We start from the raw sequence: 25361 nt of genomic DNA, 5'->3' as shown, positions 1-25361 counted from the left end.
TACACAAGGCGTAATAAAGCACATGATTATACATTGAATGATATGGGTACTTGCTACGCATGTCCCGCTCTAACTCCTGTGCACTCTTCCACCGATCGACTTCCACAAAACCTTAACCATAGGGATCTGCTGATCTCACTGCCTCACTTGGTAGTCCACTATGGCTACAGTCGCTCCTCAAATGTCAAGTTCTCTTTAGTTCTATCACATCCTACAAAGACATGAGAAGGATCTGAAATGTATTTTGAGCATGGAGATGTGAAACACGGATGAACGTGAGAGAGGTTGGGTGGTAGCTCCAACCAGAGGCAATCGCCCAACTCTATCAAGAACCTCAAAAGGTCCAATATACCGAGGTGCCAACTTGCCCTTCTTTCCAAATCTCATGACTCTTCATTGAGAAACCTTCAGAATACATAGTCGCCCATCGCAAACTCCACATCCTCCGTCTGGGTCCGTATAACTTTTCTCGCCATCGAAAGTCAAGCTACTGCTTCTCGACAAAGGAACTATCTCTCAAGTGTACCGCACTAGGTTTACATCATGCACCTTCGCTTCATTTCCGGCCCAACACGTAGAAGACCTACACTTTCTTCCATATAGTGCCTCATAGGGCGCCATTCCTATGGTGGAGTGATAATCGTTGTTGTAGGCAACTCCACCAAAGCTAGCCGATCATCCCATTGACCTCCAAAATCCAAAACACTCATGCAAGCATGTCTTCCGTTGTTTGGATTGTCCTTTCGACTGTCCGTCTGTCTCGAGGGTGGAAAGCCAGATTAAAGTTCAACTGTGCCAAGTGCCTCTGCAACTTTCCAAAACCGAGAAGTGAATCAGCCCTCTGTCGATATTATGGAAGCTTAACTCCATGCAATCGACTATTTCTAATGTAGAGCTGACATACCGTGCTACGTAGTATGTAGTCTTTATGTAAGAAGTGAGCTGATTGGTGCGGTCTACAATTACCTATATCGAATCATATCCTCGTGGTACGAGGCAACCAAATACAAAATCCATAGTGATCATTTCCTACTTAAAATCTGGGATAGGGAGCTCATGCATATTCCCTGACTTTCTCTCATGTTCAAACTTCAACTTCTGAAACGTAAAGCACTTGGACACAAAGTACGCTATGTCTCTCTTCATGACATTCAACCAATAGCTATCTTTCACATCATGGTACATCTTGGTGGAACTCGGGTGGACATCAGCATGTATAGTGTGCCTCGCATGATTTCATTCCCGAGGTTGTCCACATCTGCACACATATCCTAGAACCTTGCACTAGGGCGCCATCATTGGCAAATCCAAACTCACCACCTTCACCTTGTCAGACTTCTTTCTATGATCTTCATCAATTGTTGGTCTGGCCGGGAAACTCTAACTCGCCTCAAGTCCGCCTCACCAAAAGTGAGCCAACAATACCCCTCATCCGAAAGATCTAGGATTAGACCTTGATCCATCAACTCATGTACTTCCCGAATCAATGGTCTTTTCTTCCACAAATGTGCGCCAAATCGCGTAAGATTTTCTCGCTCAAGGCATCCGCCACAACATTGGCCTTCCTGTGGTGGTACCGATGGTGCAATCATAGTCTTCGTAAGCTCCATCCATCTCCTCTGCCTCAAGTTTAAATCCTCTGCTGGAAGATGTACTTTAAACTCTTGTGGTCTGTATATCTCGCACACTTCACCGCATGTAGTGTCTCCATTTTAAGTGCAAAGACTACACCCGCCATTTCCAAATCATGGGTGGGGTAGTTCGCCATGCCTCTTCACCGCCTTGAAGCATAAGCCACTACCTTTCCATTCCGCATCAAACACACCCTAGGCCAACTCGGAGGCATCACAAAGACACTGTATCCTTCACCGCCATAGGTAGTGTTAACACAAAGTGGTTAGACACTCCTTATCCTCATCATTATAACCGACTTATCGAGCTCTCTTCCCGCCCTTGCATCTTATCCACTTCCCTTTTCCTATTTTTGGTATTGTTGGTATCATTTCAACTCATTGCATTTATTCCTTAATTTTAGTCCTATCTCATCCTTACACCTTTTCCTTTAAAGATGTCTATCCCATCATCAACTTTAACTTTCTTTTTATTTCTTAGTCTTATCTTGAATACTAGTTTCATTACTTCAAGAATTCTAACCCTATGATTTACTCCTACCAAAGACATTCTTCACCTTATGTAACACTTATAATTACCTATAGAAAATTTTTTTTCTTGTATCCCCTTTTTCCAACTTAACTATCGTAACATTATCATTCCCTATCACCTTAGTAGGAAATTGCTTATCCCGATGAATATGAGCCCCATAAACTATAAGTTCCATCCGAACTAACACTACTGTAGGAAATATGTGTCATGCCTTAATTCCAAACAAGATACTTCACGTGTTCATTCTCCTTAATATAATCATATATATCGCCCATAGCTTTCTAAATTTCAACCTCAAATTACCCATCAAAGAATAATTTCATCTATTGAATCTCAACCATAAATAGTACTTCCTCCACCATAGTTTAAAATAATTGTAAGCCTTAGTAGTTAACTCAATTTAACTCCCGTCATTAATTGTCATTCCTTTCATACTTAATACTAGGTATGCACTTACCGTCATTCTCATATCAGAAATTATGTATGAATTTATGCCTACTAAACTCTCAATAACTAGGTCTCCTTGACTCATTTTTTGTTCCTTATATAACCTTCTAGAACTAAAAGCACAAGCTAAACTTGAAAAGAAAGAAAATATCCTCTTATATTCAACTACACCCGATTGTCATATTATAACGTTTCACCTAAGTTTCTTGGTCTTTATCTCCAAATTTCATCATCTCCTAGAACAATTATGCTCTACCTATAAGTTATCATCCGCATAAACCCTTTACTGCATCATTTTCCTTCTTGACATAATATTTTATAATTTATTAACTTTACTTATACTGACCTATGATTCATATCTATCATCGCTTTTATTGTGCCCTTAACTTTGTTGATTCCTCAAAGATTTCTCTCACTAATAAATTCTTCCAACACTAATTCCACCCTTATCTAGGTCATTAATTTGATCCCTTAGATCGACTTTTATTCAACTTACCGCTTACTAACTTCTCTTTCTCTACCTATTTAGGTAGTCCGCAATACCATCGCACACCTTCTAACATTTACTCATTATTATTGTATTCCATACTCCATCACTTTTCTCACTAATGTGATCCCATTTTGGGTTTTCCATCCTTGTCATTCTCCTTGCCAAGAATAACACTTAGCCTATCCTATATCTTAACTTTGTTCCTTTTATTATGCGCCTTTAGGTTGTCCTTTCATTTATTTCATTTGTCTTACCCAAAATAGAACTTGACTATTCTATCCTCGGTTCCATTCTTCTTCCTAACATAATAGTTGTACTTGCTAACTATATCTTTTAGAGTCTCTATCGTTGCTATCATATGTCCGTGCTACTCGATTTGGTCCTTTGACCACTCTAGCTAGTACTTCCACTAGCATTTAGATTATATTGCATCCGCAATCAATTGCCCAAACTTTCATTCTGCACTTTCTTTATCCATTGGCCTTCGTGATTTATCTTCACTAATTTATTACTCTTAACACTATTATAATTAGATTATACTATTGTTTTGAATAATTTGAAATTAGAAAGGAACTCAAAGAAATTACACCATACTTTTATTGTATGATCTCTATTCTTATCCTTTAACTTACATAATACCCTTACTACCTCTAGAACCGATTCTCAGTAATTTTATTTATTATTATTTTTATTATTATTATTATTATTATTATTTTCCATGTTTACTCAATTCCAAAACTTAAGATTTTGGGCACCCAAACCCGCTATCCAATTCAAAGGATTTACATCCATCGTGATCCGATTATATATGATTCCTATAATGGAACTTGTATCCTCTCCGTGATACCCGAGCCAACTACTCTCTACCACACTCTACAAATCCCATCCGGGACACTATTCCATAAGTCATCATTATCGCGAATAACCTTCGATCCATTCTCAAAAGATAGGACTATATCCTAACTTGTCGCAACAAAGGTACTACATCTACCACCTTGCCGTAACCATGTCAAGTTAATGACTCTTTTATCATATCATAGCTCTATAAATCATCAATTAATAGATTCGACCTACTCTAGGTAGTAGAGTTGTACTTTATTCCATACTGATACAAACAAGTTATACTATTCTCACTCTATAAGTGTCACCTTTACTTTGAACATAGTCCGAAACCTCCGGTCTGATGGCAACTCTTGATGAAACTCTAGCTCATGTCAGTAATCGAGTCACCGACTTAGTTATCACCTAACCGTGACCTTTCAATATTCTAACTCTAAACTCCAGCCAGAGTTCCTAACTCCTCAGCAAATATAGAACTCGCTCGCATAACTGCACCAAAACAAGCCATCTCAAACACCTCATTATGGAGCACCACTGATGCACGCAGCTCTACACAATAATCTCATGTCTGCATCAGAATCCGCAGCTACAGAGCAGCATATCGAGAATATTGTATAGTTACTACGATACGCCCGACAAACTAGGTCTCCTAATTTCTTATCTCTCCGAATCTTCTATTATCACAAACTTATTCTCGACTGGTCATCTATCGATGACCGCCAAAGAGTGGTATCCTCATCCTTATCTAGGCAACTATACTTTTAAGACTCACTTTTATGTACTGTTCTTACGAAATGGGCACACCATTTAAACCCATACCGACAAAAATATAACATTTCTTGGAGTACGATCCTCATGATAGATCTCACATGTCTACTAACTCTATTTCACATTTCCGTGTACTCCACTAAAATCAAGACACTAACCGAGGTAATCTTATATTTCCGAGGTATAACGAGAATCTAGAAACAAAGAATTACAGAAAAGACGAAACAGTAATCCTATACTCCGCATGTGACTCCTAGTAGACTCTTCCCAACACTTAGATAATTTTTCCCTATGAACTGGAGCCTAAGCTCGATACCACATTTGTCACGACCCAACCTATGGGCCGGATCGCACTAGGACTGGCCACCCTAAAGCCCCGAGGCCCGTAGTAAGCCTTAACTATTCATTAACCCAACTCTAAGGCCCATTTGGGCCCAATATCAAGAAAACAAACTGACAGTAGTCCGCCATAAAATGGACTTTCCAACGGGAGTTTTCACTCACCCGACTGTAAACACAATAAACAATCCATTGGGGAGCCCACCACCCTCCACATACTCATCAACATAATAATAAATGGGAGCTCACTCCTCATCCAATCCATCAAACAGACTTAAAATATTAAGTTTACAGTGTCCAACATGAATATAATATTACGCATCAATTTCAAATAATTATCGCTAACACATGCGAAATTCTAGAGTAATTAAAATTACACAATATTGATAAACAACTCATGAGGTAAAAAGGCAGTTAACCTAACAAAATATCCTCCGTGGCTGTAAAAATTTTTGAACAGAGTGAGCGTCACTGCAGAGTAAAATATCAATCTTAACTATAATCTCTATAACTATCTCAAACTAATGCAACCTGAGAGTGAAATGCAACATACACAACATTTTCACATCATAACATCAAAAAGGTAATTTGGAGCACTCACACACTCGTAGTATCAATCATAACATATGGAGCCGATCCCCATACGCCTCTTAAATCCAACTCGTGCCAATTACTCAAGCTCTGATTTCCACTTAATAACCAAATCGAGGGTCCCAAATGAATTACTCAAGCCGTGACTACCCTCAAGGATCGGGTCCCGTCAATTACTCAAGCCGTGATCGCCTGCCCCATCCATAGTCCACACCACATCACACGCACGCCAACGCACGACACCGCCCAAATTACCACAACAACATCCATGGCACATTAACGCTTATGAATGCAACATAATTCGTGCCTAGAGTTTAACTAAATAAATATATGCATATAAGTGATGCATGGGCATGTCGAATATATAATAATATCGAAATTACAATTAAAATTAATATTTTACTCACGCACTTGATTGGTCACCGAGGCGGTCATGGAGGAAGAAGGTCATACAAGACTCGACAATTTTTATTACAATCATTTAATAAATTTGACTCAATACAAACAAAGAAAAAGACCAATACGCCCTAAGTCGTGTAAAATCCGGCAGAGTCTCCCTATACCTAGGACCTACCCAACCCGCAAAAGGGCTCAAAACACACTTCTATATCCACAATCCATATATCCACAACTCAATCACATCACACAGCCTCTCCCGCCCATCAAATCAATTATTCATCACAATATGTAAAATTTTAATTTAGTCCTTATAATTGATCATTTTTGCAAAATCGCCAAATAAGCTCTAAAAATTATAAAACTCGCCCTGCGGTCATTAGAAATATTACTGTTATTGCAAAAAGAATCGTAATTTTCTAAGTTACTACTTAATATTTTATGGATTTTCAATCCTATTTAAGCACTAGAAAATTACTAAAAGAAAGGTTCCGCCATTTGCCGATTCCGACTTCGAACGCGCCGGATGCCCGAGAGCCAAAACCTCGATCCACCCGAGACTTTTCCTAGAGGTCTGTTCGGCCGGAAATTCACAGATCCGGACAACTGTCGAATTTTCGCGAATTGAGGATACCTACACGAAGCCCAATAATAATATATAAAAAATCAGAGGTGTTACATTTTCTTACAATAATAATTAATTAATTATATAATAAGAGATAATTATTTATAATGACGAATTATATTACAATAAATAAATGGGAAAAATTTAAATTTAAAACTTTAAATTTTTAAAATATAAAATTAAAATTTGTAGAATTTGTCGTAATTGAGAAAGGAGGAGTGAGACGTATAGTGAATCCATTTATGAGAGAGCTTTCAAAGAAAGAGTTGGACCAACTGGCCCGATTGTTGCAACTAGTGGTCGTGGGTGGTTGACAGAAAATGGAAGTGCCGCTTTCTTACCCGAAAATAGACTTGTTTTAGGCTTTTTTTTTTTTTCAATAAAGAATTAATTCAAACCAATTAATTCAAACCAATAATTTCATTGCAGGTGTGTGATTGTGATTGTGATTGCGATTGCAAAGCATGATTGATTTAAAAAAAAAAATATATATATATTATTATTTAATATTTATATTTTAATAAAATTAATTAAATAATTTTCATATTTTAAGAGTATACTATTTAATTTATATTAGTAAAAAAATTTTAATATTAATTAAATTATTATTTAATCTTTACATTTTAATAAAATTAATTAATTAATAATTATATTTTAAAAATTTTATTATTTAATATATTTATCTTAATGAAAATAATTAATTCATCTTTATAATTTGAGAAAACACAATATTTTACTAACATATTCTTAAATAAAAATATAAATTATATATAAAATAATTTTTAAAATATAAAAATTAACTATCTAATTTTATTAAAATAGAGAAATTAAATAATAATTTAAAAAACACTAAAATTTATTAACTAACAAAAAAATTAATAAATATGTTAAACAATTTAACAGATTAAAAATTAAAAAACTAATAACATTTATTTTAAAATAGATAGATTAAGTAAATTTTATTATTATCTTTATTTCTTTAAGTTTATACTTTTGGAAATTGCTTGGTTGTTGATGTAATAACTCACGGCTACAAATTAGTTGAATCTTTATTTAACCGACAAAGTGGACAACACATGGTGCTGAGGAGAGGAGCCTCAGCCTCTAATTGGTACCAGCTATTTCAGCAATAGGAGAAGCTGGTGCCTGGTGGATGCTGAAACTGCAGACCTCTTTTTGGGTTTCACATTAATTCTCAATTTCCAATGTTCCTTTCATTCTTCATTTAAAGGGAAGCAAAAAAACAAAAGAAAATCTCTGATATATGTTGGGGTATATACAGGTGAAATTTTATTTCCACTTTTGGTACTGTATACCATACGCCATGTGAGGTGAAAAACTTGTGCATCAAAGGGATTCAACTCTCAAAATGACAACTCCTCTGGAATTTCTTGAAATTTACAGGATAAAAAGCTTTTGTACTTTCCTTTAAGATCTCCACCTAACAAGATATGGTGTGGTAAATTCCCAAGTTGGCAAGAGAGAAAAACAGGTAAACTAAATGGACCATGGATAGATTAGTGCTACCTTTGGGATGAAATGATGGAATGTTCTTTGACAAAGCTGATTGCACCAATGTCAGGAAAACCTTGCCTAGAATATCAAACAAACAAAATGATATTAGAAATAAATAATTAAAGCATTAGGTAGACATTAAAAGTATGCAATATCACAGAAGACCTTCAGCCTATCATAACAACAAAGGCAACTCTGCAGTAGCAGAACCAGGATTTCAAGTTTGCTGTGGAGGAGGGGTGGGTGGGGGCGGTGTTATGACACATAAATTTTCATAACAATCATATATATGAATGATAACAAAGTAATCATTTCTGTAAAATAAATTTCCAGAAAAATCATTAAGAGAGAAGTACCTTATTACTTTCAAGAAATTTGATTTTAAGTTCATGCTTGTTGCAAAGCTTTTTATTGTCAACAAAAGTATGTTATTAAGAAAATGAAAAAATTAATTCCAATACATCAGTATCACTCACCATCCAACAATTTTTCCTTGAAATTTTGAAAAATAAATGAGAAATAGTTGTTGGTGAAGAGCGCCTTTATTGGAGAAGAATAATAAGTAGCAAAGAAAAAAGTAAATGGTATGGTTGAGAGGTGTTCCAAGTGGGGAGAAAAAAAAATTAAAACTCAGGTTCTGTTTGTTTTATGGAAAATATTTTTCACATTTTCTAACGTTTGCATCGCTCAAGAAAATGGATCAATGGAAAATATTTTCTTACTATGCCATTTTTTAAGGAAAATGACTTTCTGACTTTGATAATCTAAAAAAGTGAAAACACTTTATACATTTATGACATAAATACATACTATTAATTTAACATTATAACCAAACAATGGAAAATATTTTTATGGAAGACATTTTCCATATTTTCTGCAAAACAAACGGACTCTTAGTGTGTTATAATTGTAAATATAATAAGGCTATATATAATGAATAAAACTAACGTCTAATGGTTAATAATGAGCTTGTAATAAAGCCTATAAAAATTAGTAGATCAAAATGAAACTAAATAAAGGAATTGTGTTTAGGCATTATTGGGTTAATATTGGATCAAAATGAGTAAATAATTGGATTAATATTGGATCAAAAAGAGTAAATAATTGGGTTAATATTGGAAGAGGTGGGGCTGTAAAACCACACCACCCTTCCCCACCCCCTCCCCCCCCCAACCCCCACCCCCCAACCACACGATGGTCAGGACTTTGCTGAATGAAGCATGCTCCAAACTTGCTTTTTCAAACATGAATTCAGCAGTCAACTTTTCAACTTTCCCTAAAAATATACTTATGTGTGGACTAAAAAATTATAAAATTTAAAAGGTGAATAACTGAAAGGTTATTTTTCTTAAAACAAGGAGGACTAAAGGGTATATTTTGCCAGAAGACAAGAACCATTTATTTCAGTTTTGAAACGCAGGGATCCAAGTGTATGTTTTCTCAATGTCAGGTGGTTTTTGTAATTTACCCATGGATAAAATTTCAGATCCAACCATGTGTAACCTGGCAATCTTTCAAGTCAGGATCAGGCCACATGACAATAAAAGCTACACAGCCAGGTCAGGCTTGGATCAGAAAAGAAAGATGAAAGAGCTTGTGTGACCCAGTCAAGAACTACCCCTGCCTGAAAATGAAGAGGTATAAAAGGGATCAACCATACTTTATAAGAGGATTAAAATCTCAGCAAGTACATATCAGTAGGCCAGTAAGTACATAATCTTAACCATTTCAGAAGAAATAATCCCTACTATTGGCGTCATGAAATAGATCTCATCCAAAAACAGATGATTCTTTTGAATAGCTAATCTTATATTATGAAAATTTTCAGGTCATACATTTTTCCACTTACCTGTAACACTCTTTTCACCTTCATTGACATTAATTAGGAAGGATGTGGTTTGGTTGTCCTTCAACTGCAGTTAAATGTAGAAAAATAAATTAATTCACATCAATGAGCTAAACTAGTCATTAATAGGAAAGGAAAAATATGCACACATTAAATAATCATGTTTCTGTATTTGACCTTGGATAGAAAAGCCTTCGCAAGTTCTAAGGCATCTACAGATGAAGGGCCCTTGTTGTATGCAGGCATGAATTTCCCATTATGATAGCCAGCCAGGAAGTGATAAGCTGCTTGGCCAGGTGAGAGCTTTGATATTGATGGAATAGTCCCAGAACTGCTCTAATACGAAATACAAAAAATAGGGAAAAAAAAAATTAAACATCCATAATGGCAATGACAAAGGAGTATGAAACGATGTAACAACAAAAGTTTTCTTCAGATATTTGTAGTATAATCAAAGTAATATGCACACTTATAAGCTGCACAAGGCATACAACAGTTGAACCAAGGAAATGGATCTTGAGAATGAGAAAATTGAGGACTATATATTTAGTGCTTGTAAAGCCTCTAAGGGTCTGATGGGTTGAGAGCTATCCTTGAAGTAGCCCTCATCAAGTTATGACTTTTTTGTCATTGCCAAATTGACTTCCTTTAACCAGAAAGACAAATAGAGCTCTATGCAAGAATTGCAAGATCATTCCGGGAGAGACTTTAACAAGTCAACATCGGTTAGTGGTCTTGGATGTCAAGTTTAGTAACAATTCAAGTAAGGTTAGAAAAAATAGTGTAGCTTGAACAAAATGGTGGGACTTCAAAGGAGTAAAGCAAGTGAAGTTTAAAAATGAGCTTCTTGAGTCCGAAGCATGGAAGCTGGATATGGAGGCTAATGATGTGTAGATACAGATGGCATCAAAGATTAGAGAAGTAGCTAGAAAAGTACTTGGAGAGTCTAGAGGACATGGACTACCCTCAAAAGAGAGATGATGGTGGAACGAGGACGTACAAAAGGCAGTGAAGAGAAAGAGGGAACGATATAAGAAATTACCTAAGTGTGATAATAATGAGGCATATGAACAGTACAAGATAGCAAAGAAAGAGGCAAAAAAGACAGTTAGTCAAGTAAGAGTGCAGGCATTTGAAAAGTTATATGAGAAACTTGGAACTAAAGAAGGGGAGAAAGATATTTATAAATTAGCAAAGAGGAGAGAAAAGAAATGTCAAGATCTCAACCAAGTTAGGTGCATTAAGGATAAAGAAGGAAAAGTGTTAGTGAAAGATAATGACATTAAAGAAAGATGGAGAAATTATTTTGATGATCTCTTTAATAATAGTCAAAATGGTAATAGTGTGAATATCTACAGAGTAATAGAAAAGAATGTGAATTATACTAGAAGGATTAGATCTTTAGAAGTAAAGGAAGTACTTAAGAGAATGAAAGTGGGTAAAGCATGTAAACCCGATGAAATACCAATTGAAGTGTGGAAGTGTTTGGGAGATATAAGAGTGGCATGGTTAACTAAATTGTTTAAGAAGATTCTAAACTCAAAGAAAATGCCTGATGAATGGAGGAGGAGTATTTTAGTACCCATTTTTAAAAATAAGGGAGATATACAGAGTTGCTCAAACTATAGGGGAATTAAATTCATGAGCCATACTATGAAGTTGTGGGAGAGAGTTGTGGCACATCGACTACGTCATGATACTTCTATCTCTCCCAATCAATTTGACTTTATGCCCGGTCGTTCAACTATAGAAGCGGTCTTTCTTATTAGAAGCTTGATGGAGAAATATAAAGACGTGAAGAAAGATATACACATGGTTTTTATCGATTTGAAGAAGGCTTATGATAGTGTTCCAAGAGATGTCTTATGGAGAGTGTTAGAACAAAAGAGGGTATCTATTAGGTACATATAAGTGTTGAAAGATATGTATAAAGTAGCAACTACTAGTGTACGCACAAAGGGGAGGGAGCAAGAGATTTTCCTATCTCAGTTGGATTACACCAAGATTCAGCTGTAAGCCCTTACCTTTTTACATTAGTTTTAGATGAATTGACGAAACATATACAAGAGAGTATCACTTAGTGCATAATGTTTACGAATGATATATATCTGATAGATGAGACGCGAGAAGGAGTAAATAGAAAGTTAGAGCTTTAAAGAAGTACTCTAGAGTCAAAGGGTTTTAAGTTAAGTAGAACGAAGACAAAATAAATGCATTGCAAGTTCAGTGAATGCCGAACTGGTGATAAGGAAGGAGTTAGTTTAGATGGAGTGGTACTGTCCTAAATTAATCACTTTAAATATTTCGACTACCTTGAAGTAGATGGAGGATGCGAGGAGGATGTTAGTCATAGGATTAAAGCCGGATGGTTGAAGTGGAGACGTGCCACGGTAGTTTTATGTGATCGCAAGATTCCCAATAAGTTGAATGAAAAATTTTACTGCACAAATATAACCGGGTCATATTATATGGTAGTGAGTGTTGGGCACTAAAGGAGTCGTATGTGTCTAAGATAAGAGTTGCGGAGATGAGAATGTTAAGGTGGATGAGTGGCCATACTAAACTAGATAAAGTCCGTAATGAAAGTATTAGAGAAAATGTAGGAGTGGTGTCAATTGAGGATAAGCTGAGAGAAGGGAGATTGAAATAATTTGGTTATGTAAAGCGTAGACATACGGAGGTTTCAGTTAGACAAGTAAAACACATTAGGTTAGAGGATAGAAAGAAAAGAAGGGGTAGACCTAAACTGACTTGGAGGAGAGTAGTACAACATGACCTAGAAGCATTACACATTTCCGAGGATTTAACCCAAAATCATTTAGAGTGGAGAAAGAGAATCCATATAACCGACCCCAAATTTTTGGGATAAAAGCTTAGTTGAGTTGAGTTGCCAAATCCCAAGCAAACCACAGTGCTCTAAACAATTTTGAGTTTGGATAGGGAAGTTGAAATTGCTTTTAGTTCAAATTTCACATAGATAAAGATTTTGAATTGAAAACAAGGAGGGAAGAAAAATGCTTCAAATAAATCTTAGAGGATGTAATTGACACCCCAAATTTTCAATAGGTATTCATATTAATAAACAAGTTCTCATCCACATTAGTGAGTCCAATTTCCATTGATGACTCAAAGAATATATATGTACTATGAATCTCATTCAAAACCACATGCATTCATTTCAAATCCCTAAATTTCCCACCTATTCAAACACAACCTCAAGGTAGTTAATCTAAAGGCACCTTAAGAACAAATTCTTCTCCCAAAATGTTGCATGCTTGGACTTGGAGTGCCTGTTTGCAAGATATTCCCTCAAAAGAAATTCCCAAGACTACATAAAGTCTACAACTAGAAAACATTCTAGCACTTAACAACCGGGATACACTTACTAACTATGTTTGCTATGGTTCAATTGTCTTGTGAATTTTGTTGTTTCTTGATAAATGTCAAGTGACATTGTATGCTATCATAAGTAGAAAATAACGTTTCTGCATGGCACAGCATCCCTCCCCATAATGCTTTTCACAGAACCAGTAAAACCTTCTTGTGCAACATGTAGAACTGGGGCATTTTAATGCTCATTCAAGGGGGGGACAAAAATCTGAAAGGTATCATCAATGAACATTTATCTCGATAGTGATAAAGTTTACAATTTTATGATGCAAGGAACATGTTTTTTTTTCCTTATGCAGATATATAAGTGCACAGAACATCATGCGATTTATTACCTGTCAGAGGTTACAAGGACAACAGCTATTGGGAATTTGAAAAGACTAGGGCCTGAAGAATTTTTAATTGGAAAATATGGGGCAACATCCTGTGACGAAAGAACAACCCCTGAATCCGCAGAGACCAACTGATATGCGCAGCTCTGGATGATATCCTCAGGTGCAAATAGTAGAATCACAGAGTCATCAGAAACTAGAAGCCTGAAGTTAGCAGCCTCCAGATGTAAATAGTGGATTGTGGATTTCACAACAATACACAAGATCAAAGGATTGAGAATTTAACCTTGCAGGTAAAGGAATGCCTCCTCGTGCAGATATGACAGGTTCAGATAAAGTAGCTAGTGCCTCTTTAGTTGCACTAGCATCAGAAAAAGCTTTACCACATAAAATGAGTGAAGCACAATCAATATCAGCAGCTATAACATTCTCATTAGCTTGAGCTCCCAGACGAACAGCATCCACCACACCTTGGCTGCAAGACGAAAAGGTAAATAAAGAAATCAACAAAAGAAACATCTTCATCAACATGTGCACCCATCATAGCTCATCAAGGAAGAACTGACTACACATGCATAATCCTTCAAAAGTTCAAACATTAAACAGATATATCCCTACAGAAAAATAATTTTGTAAGAGCATAAAACATTTGTGCCTCGTTAATACCGCGAATCAGCCCTGAAATGATGCAATAAGTAAACTACACTGCTGATATCACTGGTGGTGTTTCTGTAGTCAATATTATATATTTGTATTAACAGGGAAACTGGTGGTTACTCATTGCATCACATAGAACCAAAAGAACTGACGGCCCCAAATGATCTCTTTTGTTTGCTTGGATTTGAAGCTTAGATACAAAGCCACTCCCTATCAGTTGAGCTGGTGACCAAGGGTATCCTTAAAAGATGAATATAGCATCATGAAGAAGATAGTTAAAAGTCATTCAAGAAAAGCAACTTGAATTTGTTCAGCTATAAGCTGCTCAAGGCAACAAAGCAATGAATGTAAGAAAGGTTAAACTACCTTATGGACGAAGCAACATAAACTGTCAAAGGACAAGGATCATGGGAAATGGCACGAGAGGGAACTTTCCATAGTACATTGGATAGACTAAATATGGCAGAAGGACTATCACTTATTATGCGAACTTTTGCACTGCATTTTGATGATGAAGCAATAGCACCATCAAGAACATAAATATCTGAGACGGATGATATATGTGTTGTGACCTAACAAGAATGAAAAATAAATGTCAGATGTAGCAGAAAAGGCAAGCATCACAACATGTTCCAAAATAAACATCATTACCTATCACACATCGCTAATGTTTTGTAATACTTCTTTATGGTAAGTAAAAGAACGGTAAATGCATCGGTAATTAAAATATTAATTTATTCAAGTTATTCGATTTCTTCTTCAAGCACTTGTGTTGTAGAGGGATCAGGCTTGGTAAAATTAGGAATTTTAGGTTTTCAACTATAAGAAAAAAGATTGAAGGGCTTGATTTGAATAGCATTTCACTGGATGAGATGTGATGGAAATTGGAAACAAATAGCTCTTAGAATTGGAATTCTAAAGCATTGTTGCGAGGACATGTTTGCTGGGCCAGCAATGTGAGACTAGAATTCAAACTTATGGTTAATTAGTGCTTCGGAGAAAGTGTTGGAAAAATATGCGAGAAATATAGTTTATGTTGGAAATGCATGCATAAGCTTAAAGATTGAATAAAACAAGGAATGGTTAGAATTTCACGGATGTAGTACCCAAGGTTCAGTAGCAGCAGAATTTAATAAAAGAGAAAAAGAAGAAACAGAACAAAGAGAGAAAAAAAAAAACAGAAAGAGAGATATCACATTAGACATGTATGCCTTCAAAGCAAGCGAAGATAATCAGTACTTTATCATCAAAAGTATACGAAAACTAGTAATTATATTGATATAATACAGAAACTCTCAAAACTTTTCCTTGTGAGCACAGTGCCACAGATTAAAACTCTTCAATAAAAGATTAAAAAAAAAATCTAGTTATTAGCAAAGGAAAAGACCCTCTCCAACTTAAAGAAAATAAAAGCAAGAAAATATGTGGGAAATTCTAATAACTAGCAAAAGATTCACTTGGCCTTGAAAAAAATATTTTTAAGACTCAAAATTCTTAAGGGACACTACACCTAGCTAAAAATTACACAAAAATTTTACATTTTTCTGCAAGAAATTCACTTATTAATTCACTAGACAGAGAAAATACAATAATTGATTTAATCACCCTAAACTAATAAGTACACATGGTAGACATCATATAAATGTGTCCTCACTGATCTCCACTTGTGAACTCTATGAAGAGATCCAAAAGCTGCAGAGATTGAATATTAGGTGAAAACAGAGAACACGGCCATTTGGATACATCAGTAAAACATGTTGAAATTACAGGGTAAAAACATGCATGTTTCAGCAGTTTACTAAATTGTGGCTTGGAAATTTCAGAAGCTCCTCCAAGGGCATTTCCTCTAACAAGAACGGGAAGTCCTGACAAAGATTCTAATAGGAAACAAAAAATATTAAGAGAAATTCAGTTATAGTTTAGAAATAGCATTAGAAAAAAAGGTGCAGAAATTTACCTGCAACAGTTGCACCTTTCTGCCGTAGCTCAGAAGTCTTCAAGTTTCTAAATGCTTTATCCTTCACAATTACACCTTTTCCAGCTAAAGCCCAATTAAGACCACATGAAAATCCAGTGTCCTCCCTGTCCCTGCATTAATGACGTCTGAGAAACATTGACAAACTGTGTGACTCTGAAGTCTGAAGTGTGATTGTTTCAATATATCGAATACTGTTAATTATATGCAAATTAATTTCCTAGCATTCTCAATCGCATAAACACTTTATCATAGATAGAACAAGACAAACAAACACATTGACAATAAAGTAAAAACCCCATCAACAAGCATTTTGAGCCTTTGACAATGGAAAACATTTTGGTTAATTAGCTGCTTCTATTAATGGTTATCAAACCATGCCAACCTTCCAATTTTCATTTTTCCCTTTACTAAGAGCAAATTTGAACTCAGCATGCTCCCCAATAATTCTTCGTCTCCAAGAGGAAAAAAAATGATTCCATTAATATAAAATAAATAAACTTATCACAAAGGTGGCATAGAATCCTAGTATTACTTTCAAATATGTAGCATTGCCAAGAAACTAATATAGTTTTGAACACTGGAAAAGTATCCAATCAGATCATACCTAAACACAACAAATTTCTGAGTTTCATAAAACTTAAACATCAGGATCGTGAGCTAGAGAGAGAGAAGCTAATACAAACTCCAGATAGATTCTGGGATAACAACATTTAATTGCAAACTCATCAAGTGAAGATTCACCTAGGAAAATTGACTGTTTCACCATCCTCCTCAACTGATGGCACTGAAACTACGTTCTGCAGTAGTCCAAAAGCGAAAAAAGAAAAAACATTAGATGGTAAACATTGTTGATCAAGCATGTCCAATTTAGATGGTAAATTATGAACAGAACCGAGAAGTAGCATTTACCGCTTCAAAATTAATGACCCAGTAACGAAATCCCACTAAAAAGTTGACACTTCATACTGATTAAATTAAACCTCAATAAATCCTAAACCCAATATGACAAGCTACGAAAAACTATGAGAACATATATAGGCAAGCGAGTACATAGTGAGACAGAGAAGGACTCACACGTCTCGGGTAAAGCAAGAAAGTAAGAGAAGCAGTGGGTCTGGAGAAGGAGCGAAAGAATGAGGCGTCCAGAAAGCGTTTGATCACCAAGTTGTTCATTTTATGTTCACACTGCTAACAACAAGAAGCACGAGAGAGACTGAAAGAGAGAAGGAGACGAAAGTGGTCGAAGCTCAGAGCTCTGTGAGAGTTTAGGCCTTCCGCTGTTTTTTTTTTTTTTTTTTTTTTTTAAAATACACGTTCCAAAGATCACCAGCCCGACGCCGGACAGGCCCAAAAAAAAGGCAAACGCTCCTCCTAGTGCTTTATATTGACAGCCTGCCATCCCATCTCATCCTTACGGTTTAAAACTTCCACTGTTGTTTGTCCAGTATATCCATTTTATTAATTTTTTCTTATTATTTTTATATGATTTTTGTAAAATAATTTTTTTCCCTTGTAATTGTGTTATTTGCATTTTTTTTTAATGTTGATTTAGCTTATAAAGCTTAGAATTTAAACTCTGAAATCTCATAAATATCAATATATAATTTTAATTTTTTTTATCAAAAAAAATTAATATTTTCAAATTAAAATTTATTTATTACTGCATTATTTGAATTTCTATGTTTAAAATTTAATAAAATTTTCCCTCCTCTGATAAAATAAAATTCAAAACTAAACAGAAATTCGTAGAAAATGAAATTTATGTCCATTACCGACCAAAGAATAAAAGTTGCTAAATCTCTCTTATACAAACAAAATTTAGCATACAATGTTCAGATACAAAGTGATAAAAAAAAATTAAATAAATGGAGCCATTCAGAGAATACTGGAGAGTTCTTTGGAGGGAAAATTGGAAGATATTTTCTACAATTTACATGGTCAAAATTGCATCCTCTCCAATAAAATTAATAGCCCAGTTCTAAGAAATAATCAAAAGGTACACTACAGGAATGAACTGTTCTATGCCTGTAATGGAATTGCTGCTGCGCTTGTAGAAGCTGCACCCTTAACTTTCTTATGTGATCTATCACTAGGTTTGTTGGCTCGCTTTGATTTCCGTTTCTTTGAACTTGTTCTCTCTTTCAACATTTCAGGAGTCTGCTGTTGCTCTTTCTCAGCTTGTTCTGATAAAAGAACGATGTCATCATCCTTAACATTAGTGGGTATATGGGACAACTCCTTTGGTTCTGCAGCTTGAATATTAGGCTCAATAACTGACATTCCTGTCAAAGTGTAGTCCACCAAAAATGTGCTTCTAACTAGTCGGTCTATCCTGCTGAAATGCCTCTGGGAGTATGGTATAAGACCTTCAAGAAACTCCTCGATCCCTCCAATCTGAAAGACAAAAACATCAAATAGGCATGCTCAACAAGTAATTTACAGATAGTATTACATCTAAAATAGACCGTGTCTATGGTACAAAATTCCTAGAATTATTTCTCATATAACCTTGAAATAGTTAAAAATAAAGTTGAGCTACAGCCAATAATCACCTCTAGAATCTGTGTCGGAGGAAGGATGTTGAAAACTTGAAAGAGCACATATTGTGCAACATGACACAGCTTCGGCTTTGTATTCCATTCGCGAACATACTCGAGAAGTAGACGAAATTCTTCCTTACCAATAGCAAGTAAGGCTTTCTCCATCTGATAGTCAACTCCCCTCTTCCTGCAGGACATTTGGTAAGATATCAGAGCAGTGCAGACACAAACACATATAGACATATTTGTATATATTATCATATCCTTGCTTACCCGCATAGTTCAGCAAATAACTCAAAAAGTTTATGAGGTCTGCGGAGTTCAAATGCTATTTGAATAGCTTTAGTGTAGTCAGCATCTAACACAGCATTTTCTAATTCTTGGCCTTTTAAAACTCCTTCCTCCTGCATACATAACAGGATGGACATATAAAACAAATTTTATTATCAATAAATTGAACATAGAGAAATAATTTATGAGAATTAAAGTAATGTCAGCTAATATCCAATACTGATACTACATTTGTTATTCCATGTCCAAGTAATGAGAGAACAATAAAGCTTGCAGAAAAAATAGGCCCATGTTCTTTCTTGCTTGCTAAAGACAAAACTAAAATAAGGCGAAGATTATTTACCTCTTTACGAAAAGCTTCCTCTTTATCAGCAGCAGTTGAGTCATACCACAGATTAACAACTGCATCACTGCCACCGGTTGCAAACATTTCTGTCTTTTTACCAATTGCCAAGGCCCAAGCCTGCAAACTAAAATTTGATGATCAAAATAGAGCACAACAAAATTGGTTGATGATTTAAAGGCTTCCCAATTCTGTGAATAGACTATGCATGAAAAACAAACAAATTTTTTTTTAAAAAATAAATAAATAAGTTAAATAAATTTAAACTTGAATATACATGCAAAAGTCCTTGGCATCAATCATGTGCATGCATAAGATAGGCAGCAAAATGCTAAAAGAATTCTGGAATGAGCTGTTGCCTTAAAAGTTGAAGTTAATAATTTGCACCGTTCTAATTGAGCTCGTCTGCCATCTTGGAATGTTAGCAGTTTTTCATTTAGTTCTTACTGATATTTTTCTTAAACACCCATCCAGTGGAAGCGAGCAGCTGTAATAATTAAATTTTGTTTTCTACTGAGAATCTAATAAGACAGTGAAGTCACAAATCAGAAGTGGATTGCTAAGTACTAAGTAATGTAATACATGCTAACTAACATGACTACCCTGGCCCCAGACCTCATTCATCTATCTACCTCACCAGCTTTTGTGTTAGTTTTATAATCCAGAAGAAACTTAAATTTCTAGAAACAGCCACAGGATAATCTATCAAAGAAACTCTTTTCACTGCAGTACTTGGATTTCTCTTTGATGCAGGATTAGTTTTTATGTCAATTATGCATTTAGAAGTAGCCTTTATCACACATAAACCCCACTTAATCACTCTCCAACTTGGCCTCACAGAAATTTAACAAGATTGAGGATATGTCATAAGACATGAGAATACTGTTATTCCCGACTTTTAGCATTGGTTGGTTACTTTATCCCAAAGCTGATATGTTGTGACTCCTATTATAGTAGTGAAGTTGATTAAAAATCACTTTGCAGTTAGTACACATACTTGGATAGCAATTTGTCTCGTTAAAAATCTTCTGTAAACTGAAATTTAAGCCAGGTTAACATCACAACAATTATCCTTTGCAACCATACAAATTGATAGCACCACTCATGCTGCCTAGCTTTTCAACTTCTTGATCATTTGCATGAATACAGGCAGTGCACATATGTTTACAATTTGTGACACTCTAGAAAACTGTAGGCTATGATGTCTGCACAGTTATGCCAAGATCCAGAATCATTTAACCAAAGGAGACAAATTTTTAGAGGTGAATAGTTCAAAGAAAACAGAGAGAGTTTCGTCACCTTGTCCTCATGTTGATCATATGTGGCAATGCACTCATTCGTTTTTACTGTCCATAGCTTTACCAAACCATCAGCACCTAAAAATAATAATCAAGTAGATTAAACATCATCCAAATATATAGAAATTCCATTAAGAAAAAGCAAGATCCATTACCACATGAAACCAATTGGGTGCCACGAGTAAGAAATGATGCTCTCAATACACTTGATGTGTGCCCTTCAAAGGTTTTTAAGCAAGATCCATCAGCTATAGCCCATATCTTTATTGTTTTATCACCAGAAGCTGTAATCACACATTGATCAACTGGTGAGAACTCTACGGACCAAATTCCTCTTTTATGCCCTTTAAGTACAACAACAGATACTAGATCTGGAAGCCTCCAGACACATGCGGTCCGGTCCTGAACAAACAACAAATTCATATTTGTCAACTACCAGAAAAAAAGAAGAGAGAACTATGAGCTATTGATTTGTATGCCACGGACCTGAGAACCACTACACACTAAACTATCATTCGGCGCAACAGCCAGAGAGTTTATGTCCTTATCATGAGCTGCAACAACTGCTTTTGCTTTCAAATTAACAGGCTGGTCCATGTCATCTGAGATACCATCCAAATTCCATACCTTGATGGTTCGATCACTAAAAGAGAATGGCATATGTTATTGATCACCAATTTGTTGTCATATAAAAAAATTATATATATATATATATATATATATATATATATATAAACAAATACTTTTTATTTAATCCAAAACAGAATGACTTTCACAGACTGGGAAAAAATTAAAAAAGAAGCAGGATTTACCTAAATCAAATTATGAATAGTGATGACCAGCTGAAATTAGCTTGATTGTTTTCAGGAAAAAAGCATTTAGAATTGGTATCAAATTGAATGAGAAGAATGAGAGAAGGTATTTTCCACACTTAATTCTCTTACGCATCAATGTGATAAAAGAAAAAACTAAAAGAAATGAAAGCTAACAGTTTCATTTATAAATAGACATAGATTGTTCATAAGTTTCATGATACAAATTAATAAATATGCATGGCTAAACATGACCATAGCTTCAAATAACAGCCATTAAATTAAATTAAATTAAATTACTGCCTATGTAACATGCATTATGTAATGCTAAAGGGTATAACAGCCATTAATAGTACAACAACAGACATCCAAGCATAAAACAGCATTTTTTTATGGTGGCTGGTTTCATTTCCCCAGTATCCCCCACTCTTTTTGCTCACAATAAGGTTGTATTTTAATCTCCATTTTGTTTTGTGCTACTTACTGAAGTTGATTGATGACAATGAATATAAATCATGGATTCAACATCTTTTTTTGATGTATATATGTTCATCATTCAGTTGCATTTCTTAATTAACATAGTGGCAGGCCACAACCATTAATATAGGGCACAATGGCCCTGGTTCTACTGCAAACAACTGCAATTTTAGATCTAGGATCACAACTTCTTAAAACAACTGATTTCTCAATTTTGGATATTGCCTCTAAGAGTAGTTATTTGCTCATATAACATTATGTAAAAGACTATAGCCTACAGAAATAATTGGTGAATACATGTGCCAGAAAAAGTGCTTACCTGCTGCCAGTAACAAAGAAATTCTTCCACTTCTTTGAAAGTGCGACAGCTCCAACACCTCCCATGTGACCTGTGCCAATACCAATGCAGTTTCTGCTTTCTGAATCCCATAACCTTACCTATGCACAAAAAATCTAAAGAAAATTAGTCCATTATGGCTATACAATGTAAAAAAATTGAAGGCAAGCCATCTACATCCACATTATCAGAAGAAGGAAAGAAAACTTACAGTATTGTCCTTACTTCCTGTAACTATAAGTGTCCTCCCAGATCTTGATATACAGGTGTCAAGGCTCAAAACAATTTCAGTATGACCTGTCAATACATAAGCGCATGACATAGATTCCAGGTCATACACTCGAATCTGCATTATGCAAATTGAGATACATAGTAGGAATCAGAACTTCAGAAAGAAATTTAAAATGTACAGCATGCACATGCATGCATAAATGAAAGCACTCTAATTCTCGAGACAAGCATGCAAGACAGTGAAATTTCATCACGATAATAATATAAGGAATAGTTTAGTTAGTATATTCATGAACACAGAAAAACCGGAAAACTATCGTTAGATGCTCAATGCATATCATATCTATCGTATCAAAGCACCAAAAATCGTCTTTTTTCCTATCTTACAAACAGTTAAATCTAGAGATCATACTAACCTTTTAGCAAATAGATATGGTAGCTGATATGTACTGTTAATCAAATACAATATCAAATAGACTACTTCCAAATATATGGTACCTAAAACCTTTTCGTCCATACAACAGCACATAAAATGATTTAGGTAATTAGGTTATGGAAATTGTCTAACCACTTGCCTGTTCAAGATTTGTAGCAACAGCAAGAAATTTTTCCTCCTCACCCAAAAATTTCATATCCAAAATCTCTTCATTGTACCCAATAAGCCTCTTGCTTAGTACTAACTTGAACTTCTCTTCAGGGTGTTCAACTGGTATGTAGTACAGAAACTGCTGATCTGCAGTCACACAAAGCAATCCTTGATCTAAAGGAAGCATAGTAGCAGCAATGAAGCCTCTTTTTGATTCATCAGCATCTGAGGTGACAGTAACATCTGAGGACTTTTGTTCATAAAGGCAAATCGCACTGTCAAAAGAGATAAATAACGAAAACTACAGTCGTAAAACTCATTTCAATCTAAAGACAACCAATTATGTTCGACAATTAAGGAAAAACATGGCCAAGCAGCCTCCATCGCCCCTTAATCATACAATTACTCAAAAAGAATTTTTATATTAATACCGTTCAGAGTTCCATATCCGCATAATCCTAATGCTCACCAACAGTGACAAAATAAATTGCTGATGATCCATTTCTGTCTTTTCCAATCTGCTGACTGTATGAACTCAGAAATGAAGAAAATTGAGTCCCCGAAGGAATTACGCAGAGAGCTTCCAACACCTCATAAGTTGGAATTGTCATCTTGCAGACATAGCCATGAAGGTCCCACAAGTTCACAACCTAAAACCATTAAAGCATCAGTATCTGGCATTCTGGTTAACAAATTGCCTATGCCAATAATGTCATCATCTGGTAGCCATTTGCAACAGACTGAATAAAAAAGAACGCCAATCAAACTTTATGAAAACCAGAGCCAAATCTCAAGGTCATCTTTATCCTCTTCTTGGACCAACAAACCTACTTGACTTCTTGCATTTAAAGTGCTTTGTATTCTATTTAATGATATTATTGTCTGTATGGTACCATTAAGGAAGAAGATTTAGGCATGTTTAGCATTTGACAGATATATTTTACCATTTTGGGGTGATGTTAGCCAAAATGTTACCTTATCTCTTCCAGCACTAAGTAATGTCCATCCATCTTCAGATACTGCCAAAGAGGTCACTGCTGAAAAATGTCTTTCTAATGTTGCTATACACTTTGGCTACAAGATCCCAAACTCAGATAGTTGCATCATTACTTCCGGAGAAAAGCTATTAAATGACAAGAAAGCACACAAAGATTGAATCAATGACCGGAAAGAGAAAAGGAAAATCATCACCCACTTAGTTGTGATCAAATTATGGAATTCACTATATATAATAATAAATACTAAACAGATATTGTAAGTTTGATCTAGTCATCCAACAACAATCATAAAATATGGAAAGAAAGGTTAGTAATCCCAGATGTAGAAAAAGTTTGTTAAAGGAGTGTGAGAGAGTAAAAGATGATGCAGTTTCAAGACCCGACTATTTCTTCTAATAAATCACCCTCTTCTACACCACATTTAACTGTAATTTAAAGTATGAAGAAAATGTGCATTTTTACACATTTAACAACATCAGGTTATATAACAAACACAAACTGCTCACAACTTTATGACAATGTCCATGGAAGATCCGAATATGATCTTGGCGAGCACCTTACAGTGGATTATGGTGTCAATGTTGTACTAACTATGCGAAATTTCAGGAGAGAAGATCCATCAGAAAAAACAACACTACAGGTTTTGGGGCATTGCTCAATAAATTAACTATCGAAGACATACTATATAGAGATTCAAGTATATTTGGTACAACAACAATAGCAACAATTAAGCCTTAATCTCAAACTAGTTGGGGCCGGCTGTTTGGATCCTTTTTTTCACTATTCCCAAACCAATTCTACTTGGTACCTTCTTATTAATTTCCTAGATGCAAAAATTTTATTTTCTCCTCAAATCACACATCCTTGATTGCATAAATATTGGTGATTTGAAATCATAGCCTGGTTGCTATTGTCCAACACAACATGATTAAACCTTTGCTTTCTCTCATAGGCTTCTTTAGTTCTGAGTTGATTTTTCATTAAAAAATCCACTTTCATGAAGTGTGTCCAGGCAATGCACTTATACTATACGTTCTAGTATCTTACTTTCTCCATATAATTAGGAGTCAT

The 25361-nt window shown here is 35.2% G+C and overlaps 2 protein-coding genes across 6 annotated transcripts; both read right to left on the bottom strand.

Annotated features, from left to right (window-relative positions):
* Positions 1 to 7858: 7858 nt before the first annotated feature.
* Positions 7859 to 17657, bottom strand: LOC131178733 (uncharacterized). 5 transcript variants are annotated; one of them, XR_009147699.1, is made up of 12 exons: positions 17452 to 17657; positions 17119 to 17174; positions 16357 to 16487; positions 16167 to 16276; positions 14766 to 14971; positions 14029 to 14217; positions 13746 to 13946; positions 10198 to 10356; positions 10024 to 10087; positions 9643 to 9798; positions 8187 to 8252; positions 8016 to 8100 (listed from the first exon to the last, which is right to left on the bottom strand). XR_009147699.1 is itself a non-coding variant. In XM_058144326.1 (11 exons), exons 1-11 carry the CDS (start codon positions 17548 to 17550, stop codon positions 8024 to 8026), a joined length of 1353 nt encoding a protein of 450 aa, XP_058000309.1. In that variant the 5' UTR covers positions 17551 to 17608; the 3' UTR covers positions 7859 to 8023. The 5 variants fall into 5 exon arrangements, 2 of the variants coding, with proteins under 2 accessions (XP_058000309.1, XP_058000310.1); XR_009147697.1 differs by having other exon boundaries at positions 10198 to 10351; positions 17452 to 17623; XM_058144326.1 differs by lacking the exon at positions 9643 to 9798 and having other exon boundaries at positions 7859 to 8100; positions 10198 to 10351; positions 17452 to 17608.
* A 509-nt stretch (positions 17658 to 18166) lies between these two features.
* LOC131178732 (protein TORMOZ EMBRYO DEFECTIVE-like) lies at positions 18167 to 24398 on the bottom strand. The gene is made up of 12 exons (XM_058144325.1): positions 24268 to 24398; positions 23724 to 23942; positions 23282 to 23567; positions 22687 to 22821; positions 22458 to 22576; positions 21336 to 21492; positions 21005 to 21251; positions 20851 to 20927; positions 19552 to 19671; positions 19191 to 19321; positions 18930 to 19104; positions 18167 to 18771 (listed from the first exon to the last, which is right to left on the bottom strand). Exons 2-12 carry the CDS (start codon positions 23792 to 23794, stop codon positions 18397 to 18399), a joined length of 1893 nt encoding a protein of 630 aa, XP_058000308.1. The 5' UTR covers positions 23795 to 23942; positions 24268 to 24398; the 3' UTR covers positions 18167 to 18396.
* Between the last annotated feature and the right edge of the window lie 963 nt (positions 24399 to 25361).

This window comes from Hevea brasiliensis, chromosome 3, assembly GCF_030052815.1.
Source record: "Hevea brasiliensis isolate MT/VB/25A 57/8 chromosome 3, ASM3005281v1, whole genome shotgun sequence".
NCBI lineage: Eukaryota > Viridiplantae > Streptophyta > Magnoliopsida > Malpighiales > Euphorbiaceae > Hevea > Hevea brasiliensis.
This window is presented reverse-complemented; position numbering and strand designations above follow the sequence as displayed.